Source organism: Protopterus annectens, chromosome 2.part1, assembly GCF_019279795.1.
Source record: "Protopterus annectens isolate FY-2018-M chromosome 2.part1, PAN1.0, whole genome shotgun sequence".
Taxonomy (NCBI): domain Eukaryota; kingdom Metazoa; phylum Chordata; order Ceratodontiformes; family Protopteridae; genus Protopterus; species Protopterus annectens.
In genome coordinates this window covers 416,425,012-416,438,288 of record NC_056729.1, presented here as the reverse complement: position 1 = coordinate 416,438,288, position 13,277 = coordinate 416,425,012, and the positions used below count along the sequence as shown (strand labels likewise).

The window sequence follows — 13,277 nt, the reverse complement described above, 5'->3', positions numbered from 1 at the left end:
AGGTTTAAGCCTGGATGTCAGGCCCTCAAAGATGTGAATATGACCAGAGTTAGATACCTGCAAAGCCCATCAGGGATTCTTTTCACACTGGTTGGGGGGGGTATAATGCAACCTCTGGATATGATTCTCCGCACCCAGGAATCTTTTGTTATAGATACTCAGGCTCTATGGTGCAGAGACAAATGCCCCCCCCCAAAGCTGCCTCCATAGGGAAACAGTCAGGCGTCCCTTAAGGAGTACTGGTAAGGCTTATCTGAAAAGGAATCCCGGAAGCCCTGATACTGAGGGCCACATCTGCCAGAAGGACAGGGTCTTCCATTTGAGCTACACCCTCTGCCTCTGGGGAATCATCTCCATGCCAGTCTTGAAAAGGATCCTGTGATTTGTAAAGCCATATTTTTGCACCTCCTCATTGATTCCTTGAGAAGGAACTTTTGAGGGATTGAATAATGTATGCCCATGGCAGACAGGGTCTTTCCCTCTTGCTTAAATCTTGAGAGTGTCCTTTCCCTTGGGGACAAACAAGGAAGATCCATCAAAAGGCACATTGCTGAACAAAGACTTAAAGGGTTCTGCAAAAATCACAAAGTCACATCCAGGTATGTCTCCTAATGGCTATGCCTGAACCCGCTGCCCGAGCCTCATGGATGCATTAAAAATTGACTGGAGAGTGGCCAGTTGCGAGGAGATTATTTTGGTCCTTGGCAGACATGGACCCAGAAAGAGATTTGGAAAGTTCTTTAGTCAAATCTCTTTGTAATCTTGTAAAATGTGCCAGGTAATTTAGGAACCAGATGGCAAAGTTACCGAGTCTGTCCAAAGCCCTGGACTCTCTCTTAGGGGGATGGAAAGATTCTGCAAGTTCTTTCTTAGTGGCTGCCATCACAACCATGGCATCACCTGGGATTCCTTTGCTCCAATGTGCCTGCTCCTTAAGGGGACTAGGATTTTGTCAGGTCTTTTAGGAATTGCCTCTACAGTATCCCGCTCCTTCCACACCCAGCGAGAAACAAGATCTACCAGTTCATCAGCCAGAGGAGTCACCAAAGTAATGGACAGGCCAGACCCGAAAACCTCCAGAAACAGTGATTCCTCCTGAGAAGGGGTATTGTAGGGCCAATCATCTTTTTGTTTCCAGAGTTCTAGGAGGTTTCCAAAGGAGACGTCTTCCAGTGGAGATCTGGGGACCCTTCCCCTTCATCAAATTCGGTGTCCTCCATGAGAGATTTGACAGGAATTACACATTCTCTTTTGAGGAACTTCCTCAGTGGGTTGTTCTGGGGAAGTAGCAGAAGAAAAGATGTCCTGAGGACTGGCTGGTGACTAGACTGGACTGGCTGTCCCAGTGGAATGGATGGACAAGACTCAGAGCAGAGAACAGGAAGAGGGAAAGTTGCCTGATCTGAGTGGGGCAGGGATGTCCCTTCTCTAGACAAAGGGAAAGCCCTCTCCACATCAAATGCAGAATGCTTAGGGAAACTAGAAGTTGAAGGCAAAGGAGCTGACAGTTCTCTAACTGTGGACTCCTGCAACTCCACTAGCATTCCACTCGAGAAGGGACTCAGACCCAAGCTGTCCAACACTGAAGCTCCATGGGGAAGAGACGGCTCCAAAAGCTACAGAGTTGATCCCAGTCCTCGGGACCTGGCGCAGATGCTTTGGCTCCTAGAGTCCTCTGGCTCAGGGCACCTCACGAAAGTCACCAGAGTTGAAGAACAGGCCATCTTCGGATCTGATGAGGACATCCCTAGAGGTCTTGGACATAAGGGCTCCAAAAAAGTGGGCTGGATCGAAGGAGGAGATACCAAGGGGGAAGAGGACAAAGGTCAGCTCACAGATCTCGTGGGAGTCGGAGCCATGAGTACCCCTACCTGGATCTACACTCTGAAAAATGTCATCATCCTATCCATATCAGCTTCAGATAAGCTTCTAAAAGATCTGAGAGATGATGTGGAGGATGGAGGTCTGCAATGACTATGGCAAGACCTCTCCAAAAAAGGTGAAGGGAGCCTTGACTTGACTGGATCCGGGAGACCTACATTTAGAACGAGTTGGATAGGAAATGGTCAGATCCAACTTTCTGTGCATTTCAGAAGGAGACTCTGATGAAGGAGCTGATGAGGAAGAATGGTCCCGGGACCTCTTGAGCAACCAAACCATGACAAGGAGACCACTTGCTGCTTGAAACCACTCATTTACTGAGTCAAAACAAAAGGTTTAGCGTTTTCATTCCTCTGGTAGGAACTTCATCAGAACAATGTTAAAACACAAAACAACTATTTAAATATACTTCTACAACCAATGAAAATCAAATTAAAAATCGCATGACATGTCAAATTAAAAATCAAATTAAAAATCACATGACATCGAGTGACTCCTTTTCCTTGTTCGCTGAATATGGCTTTCCATTGTCTAATTTTCTGGATGGGGTTTGAATCCCAGCTACTGAAGTAGAAGAGGAAAGAAGGAAGGAGGTTCTTCAACACTAATTTATTTCTGCAGTCAGTAAGAGCTCTGGAGTTAAATCCAGAGCGGACAGTACAATCTGCATCTAAGTGCACGGGTCCTAAACAATAAACACATTCCCAGTGGGCACCACAGTTGGGAAGCTTAAGCCCACCAGTAACACACTGTTTAAAACCAGTTGGCTTGTCAGCAATTACCGGAAAGAAAACCTTTTTTTTTTGAAACTGGGAAAATAAAGGAAGAGCAAAAGGGAAAGAAAAAGAACTACCAACAATGGTAGAAAGCGAAGAGTACCAAATATGGTACTTTAAAGATGTACCAAGAAATGTGTAGCTAAAAGTGTATGGGAAAATGTTAACAATAGAGAAAGAATATGTAAGGGAGAGAGGTAGGAGACTAAAAATAAATATAATATAAATTTCTTAATAGTAACTCCCAGAAAAAAACTAAATATTTTTCCAAAACTCGAGAGCGACACAATCCTTGACTGAAGCTGAACATCAGCAAACGAGATCTGGGGTTTGTTTGGTTGGCACGGGATTTTGAATAAAGGGAGGAGCTTGACATTTTTCGATCCGATGGTAGAATTGGCCAAGTCAAATCTGAAGCCATCAGTTTCATCAGTTGAGGAATGAATGAAAAGGACAACATCAGATCAACTGTTTGCTGCTTTCTGCTAATTACTCTGGCTTTACCAGATTAAAGTGATTTGTCAGAAGCAACTTGGAATACTTTTCAACTTCTGACTGTCTGGGTGAAATTTAGCCAAAATTCATACATGGTCTTTTTTTTACTACTATTATTATTCAGTACCTGAAGCATACATAGAAGTGACAGTTGGCACAGAGGATTAAAGTTGTGAGCTGTAGTTCATGTAGTACACGGTTTGATACAGAAGATAAGTGAAAACTAAGGGTGCAATCTTGAGCAAGTCACTTAACCAAACATTGCTCCTGGGTCGCCCCTAAAAAGTGACCCTCTCTCCAATTGGCCTACCTGCTTAACAAATGAACATTATTACGATTGATGATAGTATTATTATAATAATAAGTGATTATAACTGCTGTGTTGGCCCTCTTGTTATTTGCTTAACTAAACAGTCACTTGTCTGGCTTTCCAGGAAAACTGTACATTAGTGTAATGTAAGACAGAATACTTTCCTGTGATTATTGGGTGTTTGTGTGAAACAAACTTGAATTACTGTAACCTTTATTTTATTTATCCATTGGTTAATTGAATTAGTCCCACTAGACTCATTGGCCTTTTTTCAGGGGAGACCTTAAATGGTAATTAAACTACTAGTGGAAACTGGGACAGAGCTGTGGAGAAATTTCCCCTTCTCTTTTTGATAGGTGCCATGGGATTTTTTACATCTACCCGTGCTGCCAATAACTCAAACAGATGAGACCTTGGTTTAATGTCTCATCTGAAAGACAGTATACTCAGAAGTGCAGCAATCCCTCAATGATGCACTCCAGTGTCAGCAATCTAGTCATTAGCCCTGAGTGTGAAGGCACCGTCCCCTTTCTGATAATTAGCAAGAGCTGCTAAAATTGTTTCTCTAACAGAAATGCCAAAAAATAAAACTCGTACCCTGCTGCTGTTCAATCATTTTTCAACAAATAAAAGTTACCGTAATGACAGATCTTTGTCTTCCTTTCATCTGTTTCAATGTGCAGGTTGTTGAAACCAACCTTGGTGCCTTATACCAAAGCTTTTGGATCCGAGAGCTCTGACTATTCTCCCCTACCCACAATCCCCTTTTCTTGCCTGAATTCCCTCAGAATGCATTTGCTGACTGGCCCTAAGCAATATCAAAGTATGTGCTAAGGAGATATGTGAACAGACAGGGCCCAACAAAAGATCTTGCTGACCTCTAAATGTACAGGCACAATTTGGAATGGGGAGGAGGAGGGGAGTAGAACCAGATGAAAAGGAGACAACACAGATCTATTGTTATGATGAGTACATAACTTTCATATCTGATGTTGTCTTTTTTAGTCTGATTCAATCAGTGGGATAGATTTCCAAGTTACCCAATGGGCACCTGGACTCAAAAAAGGATATTCCGGACTATGGCAGAGCCACCAGATATGCTCATTAGAGACTACACATCTAATTTACAGTGAGATACAAAAGTATGAGATGAGGACCAGGTTACTGCTGCACATATGTCACCTATAGGAACTCGTTTAGCAAAGGCATTTGAGGCTGCCATTGCTCTTTAAGAATGCACTTTAGGCTTTGACTGTAGAGGCATGCCTAGTAAATCATAGACAAAGGAAATGCAATTAGCTAACCATCTTGAAAGTGTAACTTTAGAAACAGACTGACTCAACTCTTTCTTGGAAAAGGATATGAACAATTGGTCTGATTTTCTGAAAGTTTTGGTACAGTGGAGGTAAAATCTGAATAGTCTGTGAACATTTAATATACATAGTATCTCTTCTCCTTAACTGGAAAAATTGGGAAAGAAAACTGGTAAACCGATTTGATTTTGATTCAGAAGCTACTTTTGGAAGAAAGGAAGGGTTTGTTCTCAACAGGAAGGGAGCCTTACATCAAAGTGCCTGTAGTTCTGAGACTCATTTGGCCAAGGTAATGGCAACCAAAAATAAAGTCTTCCAAGACAGAAACTTTATATCTGCGGATGTTGCAGGTTCAAAGGGTTTCTGAGTTAAAGACTGTAACAAAATTGTGATGCCCCAGGGAGGGATTGGATCATGAACTGGAAGTCCCTATAAGAAGGTGCCTCTTAGAAAAGCCTTAGAGATTTTGAGGGAAGTAATGGAAGAGCTGGTGAATCCTACGAGGAAGTTTGAATTGGCTGCCAACTGGTTCTTTTAATTATTGAATAGCTTGACCTAGACATGAAAAGTCCCAAAAGGAGTTCTAAGATTTTTGGCAGCAGTGTAGAGAATGGGTCTAGACCACTAGTGGATGCCCATATGGAAAAATACTTCCATTTGCTCTTTTAAGTCTTTTTTTTTTGTAGAATTCCTTTGAGAAGATGATACAATTCGTACTATTGAGGAAGAAAGCCTGGCATCTTTGGCAATTGTTAGAACTCAAGAAATCATGTGGTACATTTTAGAGTCTGACGGACCAGTACAGGCATCCCAGAGAAGTGTGTGAGGAGACCAGGTGAACTAAGTGAGGCCAAAGAAAGGGGAACCACACCTTGTGAGGCCAGAAGGGAGCAATGAGGACTACATTGGTCTTGCATTCCATTGACTCCTAAATGAACTTGATAAAAGGAATGGGGGGAAGGCGTAAAGGAGAGCTGGGAGCCAAAAATGGACTGGAGCATCTCTCAGTGACTGACCCTGTGGAGGGATGTTTAGATGAGAGGCAAAGAAGTCACAGCAACATTGGCTCCAGCTTTGTTGCCGCTGTTTTGTCAAGTGACCACTCATGAGGCAGTAATATCTTTTTGCTCAGCTTGTCTGCTAGGATGTTGGCTGTCCCAGGTACATGCACTGCTGCTAGAAAGTGGTTCAAAGACATCACCAATTGCCAGATTCTCATGGGTTCTTGGCAAAGAAGGTATGATCCTGTTCCCCCTTGCCTGTTGATGTACCAAACCACAAACATGTTGTCTTAATTTATGGCAATCACATCCTTGGGGAGATGGTCCTTAAGTGCCTGAAATGTAAAAAGGACCACTCAACTGAAAGACACTGATATGAAGTTTGGCCTCTAATGAGAACTGCATTTCTTGGACTGCCCTCCCTTCAAAATGCTTCCCCCACCCAAGAAGGGCTTTGGGAACCAAAGGACGGAAGAATGTGCCTAGAGTAGTGGAGTCTGATGAAATCCACCACTGAACATGGTTCTTACAGATCTGCGCGAGTTGTATTTTGTAGTGAAGGGTATGTATTTTCTGAGACCACTGTACAGCTAATGTCCACTGTAGAATTCTCATGTGATACCTGAGTAAGGGGACCATCAAAATGGAGGAAGCCATTAGACCTAGGAGTCTTAATATTAGTCAAGCCTGGGGATGGGGATGATTTATTACCTGAAGACCAACTGATCTGACTGATATGACCCATGTTAAGGGTAGCTTTGCTATTTCATGTACAGTGTCTACCTGGCAGCCTATGAATTATGTGGACTGGGTAGTTTGCAATTTGCTTTTCTTGGTGTTGACAGGCATAGCCAGGTAGGTTGACAGTCTTAGCAGGAATGACTGATGTGTTAAAAGTAGATCCCTGGAGGTAGCAGTTAAAATCCAATCATCTAGATATGGGATTACTTGATCTATTGAAGCCTGAGAACGGCTATTGTCACTGCCATTACCTTGGTGAATACCCAAGGGGCTGTGATGACACCAAATGACAGAGCTCTGAATTTAAAGTGACTGACTCCCAGCTGGAAATGGAGAAACCTCCTGGAGTGCTGTTGGATCTTTATGTGATAACAGTCATCCTGAAAATCTACACAACACATCCAATCATCCTTCTAAATAGAGGTAGAACAGACCATCATCACCATCCAAAATTTTGTCTGTTTTACAAACTGATTCACTTTGCTGGGATCACAAACTTCTTTCAGGTCCCTTGTGTTTTTTGGTACTAAAAAGAACCTTGAGTAGACTTCCAGATTCTAACTGGTCTTAGGGGACCGGCTGGATGAATCTCTTGATCAGCTCCATCTGCACCTTTGTTGCTGCAGATTCCAAATGACTGGGTGGAATGTTGGCAATCACTTTGTTTCATTTTTTGGGTTTCTAAAAATGGTATTGTATAATCTCTGGAAATGATCCTTGGCACCCATGTATTGTGAGTGATGTTTTGCCAGGGTTGAGGGTGTAAGAAACAACCTCCCCGACTACATCCAGAGTGCAGCAGTCGGGCAAGCATTCACGGATGATGGTAAGGCTTCTCTGTGAATGAACCGCAAAAACCTTGATGTTGTGGACTGCCTCTGTTCCTGGAGCAATGTCCGGTGGAATTGCCTCCACCTCTAGGAGGCCTATCCCCAGAAGTGTCTTGGTGAAAACCTTGAGATTTTTTTGAGCCACATTTTTCTTCCCCCTCGATTCCTGCAGAAAGATTTCTGAGGGTTTGAAAAACAGATTCCAATGGCAGACAAGGTTTTACTATCCTGTTCACTTCTTGTAAGAATATCTTTGACTTTTGGTCTAAACAAAGTGGAACCATCACACAGGGCATTAATGAGGGATGTTTTAAAGCTTTCCACAAAGTCGCACAGTCGCACCCAGGCCTGATGACAAATCATGTTAGTACCGGCTGAACTAGCTTGCACCATCTGCTGTGTTAGAAAGCAGTCTCATGGCTACATTCAAAGTAGACTGTAGGGCAGACAACTGGAATATCACACTTTTATGGATATTCGCTAGTAAGTCATCCACCAGAGAACTTGAAAGTTCTTTAAACAAATCCCTCTGGAAACATGTCAACTGAGCCATACAGATCAGCGCATGAATTATAGAAACTGGCTGAAGCATATGTCCATTTCCCAAATCTGTCCAATGCCCTAGACTCCTTGTTAGGGGGATGGACAGAGGAACTGTTCTTGGATAGTTGCTATTTAGCAGCTGCTGCTATCATGGCATCTACAGAGGGATCCTTGGCCGAGAATTTATCTTTGGGGGCAGCTAAAATCTGTCTGGCTTTTTAGGGATGGGCTCTGCCACGTCAGGCTCCTTCCAGCTTTTTGAGTGATAAGGTCAACTAAGGTGTCGGGATAGCAGACCATCCAGTATGCTGAAAGGCCAGACCCAAAGGCTTGGAGAAACAGACTCATCAGAAGGTGCTTCTGTGGACCATCCCCCACTCTGTTTCATCAATTCTAGGATGTCTCCAAAGGAGACATCTTCAGGGGGGGACCTTTGGGAGCTTTCTCTCTCATCTAAGTCAGTGTCTTCAGTGACAGACTCAGGAGAGGAGTCGATATGCTTCCTTTTACAAGTCCTTTTCTGAGGAATCTGCCTTGGGATTCCTGAGGGTGACTCATCTGAATCGAACGAGAGACTTGAGGGTTGAGAAGTCTCAAAGCCTAATGGAGCCATCTGTCCCTGTCTAAAAGAATAGGCAGAGGAGGGTACAGTCTTTAGAGAGATGGTCTGGATGGATCAGAACTTTGGGAGCATAACGGATGTCTTGGTCCAGCCAAGACCCTCTCCACAGCCTTGAAAGCCGACTTGGCCATTAGAGCCAAAGAAATGCTGGCCAAATTAGTAAAGTCAGGAGCCCTCTCAAATCCAATGGTTGAAGACCCTGAAGAGGATCTCAGACACAAGCTGACAAGTGCTGAGGTCCCAAGCAGCAGTGACGGCTCCAAAAATCTTGAGGTGACTCTACCACTGGAGCCCTGACAAGGGGACACTCTGACTCCAGGACTTTGCTGGACCAAAAGCATTGAAATTGGGTGAGTGAAGGAAATGTTGAAGCTGAAGTCTTGAGAGCTGTCGACTCAGCCACTGGTACAACGGTAAGGCTCGATACTATGTACACAGCCTCTGGGAATGGATTGGTGTAAGAGATCAGAAGACTGAACAGGTGAGGTGGAAGGGACGGATCCTGGATCGCTTCCCTGGCATGGAACCCAGGAGAACTCCCATCTGAATCTGAGTCCTGACTTCGTCATTTGGTCAACTTTGAACTCTGTCAGATTTCTAGTAGAATGACCAAATCTGGACAAAGAAGCCATCAATGCAGGGTTCAAAGAAACTTTCTGTAAAATTGGAGAGTGAAGCGTGGGTCTGATTGGTGCTGGAGTAAAGGACAACTTAGGATACAGAGTCTGGATTTGAGAAACATTTAGATGAGACTGTCTGGATACTTTTGGTGCTGGACCTGCATTAGCTGTGGGGGTCAGGAGATCTTATCTTAGCTTTCTCTGGATGATCCTCAAAATACTTGACTTTAGATTTCTCTTTAATTTTCTTCCTTTCTTTCTCTCTCTCTCTTTGGATCTCTCTTTATCTTTCTCTTTCTCTCTATTTTTGTCTGCAGAAGGAGAAGGTGTGGACGCCTTTGGGTCTGAGGACATTTTGGACCCTGTCTGGGGAGGTAGAAGGCCTTTCAAAATCAGATTTTCTTTCTTTATGGCCTTGAAGGGTTCTGGTGCTGAAGGAAGCACAAACAGTACACAAAGCTTGTAAGTGAGAGGGCTCCAAGCAATACATGCAGTTGGTCTGTGGGTCACGGGAAGGAGTTTTATGCCCACAGTTACAGCACTTTTTAAAACCTGATGACATCAGAACTAAGTATGTAAATTGTCTATAATTCTACTTATTAAGGAGGAAAAATGCTACAACCAGAAGCTAAGGATACTACAAGAACAAAAACATGCAGACACGTGCACACACACAGCGATTTAAACTAATGACTAAACGGTATACTAATCTACAAATGTATGCTAAATGTATACTAAATCCTAACCCTGTCTGAAAGCATTAAAGAGGAGGAGGAAAAAACATTCACTTATCGTGAATAATGATGGAGCTCTCTGTGCACACGTATGTTTTACAAAAGTGGTAAAGAAGATCTGGAGGGAATTCAGGCAGCAGAGGGAAATTGTGGATTTCTCGGATCCAAAAGCTTTGGTATAAGGTGCTGAGGTTCAATCTGACAACCCACATGTTGAATCAGATGAAAAAAGACAACACTGAATCAGTCATTTATATGGGGCAGTGGTGCCATAAAATTTGCTGAATTCAGTGTAAAACTAATACTGCTATGCCTTAAACTTGTGGATGTTATGCAAAGAGGTTTGCAGTGTACCCACGAGTAACAAGCTGGCCATAATTTCTTTCACCTAGAAGGTGGCCATCTCTGGTGGTCTGGCTAGCTTTTTCTATGTGGAATCTACATGCCTTCCCTGTCAGTGAAGGGGTTTACCTACATGCTCTGGTCTAGTTCCAGCATCCCAAAGGCACTTTGTAGGTTAGTTGGCATTCCTCCAATTTGCATGAAGGTAACACAGTGTGTGTGTGTGTGTGTGTGTGTGTGTGTGTGTGTGTGTGTGTGTGTGTGTGTGTGTGTGTATGTGTTCATTTTATGATAGAGGTGTCTTGTCAGAGGCTGCGTACACAAGTGTTTGTGTGTAAAATTTCACTTTTTTCAGGGCAGCCAATACAATGTAGATGAGCTCACACATAATCTGTTAGGGTAGCAGCAAAAATAATTCATTATCTTTCAAAAATAAGACTTAAAATGCATAACAAAACATCCAGCTCCTTACAGCTTTTAGGGACGGAGAAGCCTCCACGTCCTAGATTGCATAAATGGATTTTGACATGAACTAAGTGGTAGCCTTTGCCCTCAATCCCAACTACGGATACAGTGTGGTTATTATTTCTTTAACTGTTCTAACAAATATCAAATGTGACCACAGAAGATCATAACAGCTTATGCAGGGGCAGTGTACTATTGAATTTCAACAAACTGGAATACACTACGATGATCATTATTATTTTCCACATTCCTCACTGTCAAACATCGGATAGCTCTACAGGTGACTATCTTTTGGGGAAAGGCGTAAGGAAGCATGCTATTTATATAGGCCTGACAGCAACAGGTTGAAATGGATTACTGCATTCTATTTGTTCTTTCAGTTTTGTCCCACACAGAAGGTGGCTGAATTTTGGGTGTAGAGGTGAGGAGGCATGTTGTGTACATGTATGACAACAGCCATTTAAAACACACGACTGTGGCCATTTGTACCCTCATTTTTATCCCAAACTATCTCTAGAGGGATAGTGTCTGTCTTTCTTGGGAGGTTGGGGCAGGGAAACAGGCAGTATTCCCATACAGGATTTATGTATCCTCTTAGACAGCTGTTTATTGTAGCACCTTTGAATATTAAGCCTTGCAGACAAATTTTTTTCTTCCCTGAAAGAAAAAGACTGAATTTCTTAATTAATTCATGATTTTTTCAGACATCTTGTGATTAAAAAGGTTGGAAAATACTTTAAAATGCAGCCTAGAGCAACTATAACCCCATAGCATCTGTAAGATGCCAGGCCCCCAAAACCACAGCTCAGTTCAGTTATTTCTTATATAGTTTTTACTACTATCCAGTTTTGGTCAGTTGGGATGTGTTGAAAGTATGCAAGAACAAGTTAAGTCAAGCAGAAGTTTCTTTCCTCAGTCAAGATTTTTGTTCACGCCATTATTGGATGAAAATGTTATCAGAAAGGGTCTAAAAAGCACAACACAGCATCTAGAAAAGCCAAGCTGAAGAGTATAACAAAATGGGAGAAAAGGAAAAAAATGGTGTGTGGAGGTTTGGACAAGTGAGAAATGGGGGGGGGGGGGTGATAGTATTAGGAGATGTGTGTGTGGGGTGGTAGTAGGTAACAGGGGCACCTTGGAACCCTTATTTAGGGCACCATTTTACCTGATGCTGGCCTTGCAAAAAGGTTTGTTGCAATGTAACATCACTGCAACTAAATGCCAGTCATTGTGAATGTTCTTTTGTGGGATGGACTACTTCAGTGTGGTACATAAGCCTGTTGTAATGTAAGAGCACTGTAACTGCAGTTCAGACAGTTCAGTCTGTATGTACTATTCCAAAAGCGATCTAGCTCAAGTTAAAAGGTTGCTTTGAAAGGGCGGAAACAACAGGGTGATACTTAGAAGAAAGGGCCTAGGAGGTCCCCAACTTGACACTTACTTGAGGCCCCCAAAACTGTAACACTGTCCCTGAGTGCATCTCCTTTCTGAAAATTAGGAAGAGCTGCTAAAGTGCGTCTGTGTAAGAGAAATACCAAGAAATAAAACTAATTTCTAGTTATGTATATCTAAAACCACAACTTTTACATAGCTGGCCGCTTTTTGAATTTTTTTTTTGAGTTTCTGAGCAATACCAATGAACAAACCAGAAAGAAGCTATGTCACCTTAGCTATGTAAAAGAAACCAGAAAAAAACTAATTTCTGCTTTGAGCATTCAGCTGAATACACCATTTTGAGCCTCACTCAAACATTTAACTTGCAGAGAACAAAAGATAGGTTTAACATAATAAACAAATGACTACAACATGGATTTGTACATAATTTGCTTAAGGAAAGGTTAACTCGTTTGAAAAGTGATTGTGTTTACGGGGGCAAAATATTAAAATTACATCTAATTTGTGCGATGTAAAAACTTAAGCATTTCTCTACAATTTTTGCAATTTTTAAACATGAAACTGAAAAGTGGGTATAAAAACATGACCTGTGGATGCAAAATGCAAATTTTTGGCTGCATTCATAGAACTAACCCCAGCAAATAAATGGACAGAATATGTTGGTTACCTGCTTGTTTACAGAGTACTGGCTCACTCTGCCGACTTTGTACTAAAGATGGTGCAGAAGGCACTGCTGGCGTTGTTACATTAGTAGGCTGTGATTCAGATGAAACCAAAAGAGGTAATGGAACAGATGAATTTGCAACTGATGAAGTAACAGCAGAACCACTTTCAGTCACGGTCTAGAATAAAAAAAGATAAAAAAATATATACACACACACACACATATATATATATACATATAAAATATAAATTTTATAACAAGACTTTTATTCAGGTCAAATTGTGAAGTACTATGAAAAGCCAGTAACTCAGAAAAGGGGGCATTAAGCTGCTATACAAAATAGCATTTTCCTAGGTTCTGTTTATTGCCATACCTGCCAACCATCAAGCACCTCCAAGTAGATTTGAGCCCATTCATTCTTCCATGCAAGTAAGAGCTGTCCAGAAGGGTGGTCACATTCAGGGAGCCAAAAGAATGACATGTGGGGCTTTACCAGTATCCCGGCAATAACAGTGTATATGATATGGGCCTAATCCACTCCCATA

At 42.3% G+C, this 13,277-nt stretch overlaps 1 protein-coding gene across 2 annotated transcripts in view; it reads right to left on the bottom strand.

Annotated features, from left to right (window-relative positions):
• Positions 1-13,277, bottom strand: part of OTUD4 (OTU deubiquitinase 4) — a 2,240,995-nt gene that overhangs the window by 138,990 nt on the left and 2,088,728 nt on the right. For both annotated transcript variants that reach the window (XM_044062226.1, XM_044062227.1), the window contains one exon: positions 12,736-12,910. In XM_044062226.1, the coding sequence (XP_043918161.1) occupies positions 12,736-12,910 (175 nt within the window). The remainder of the gene's footprint in view (positions 1-12,735; positions 12,911-13,277) is intronic.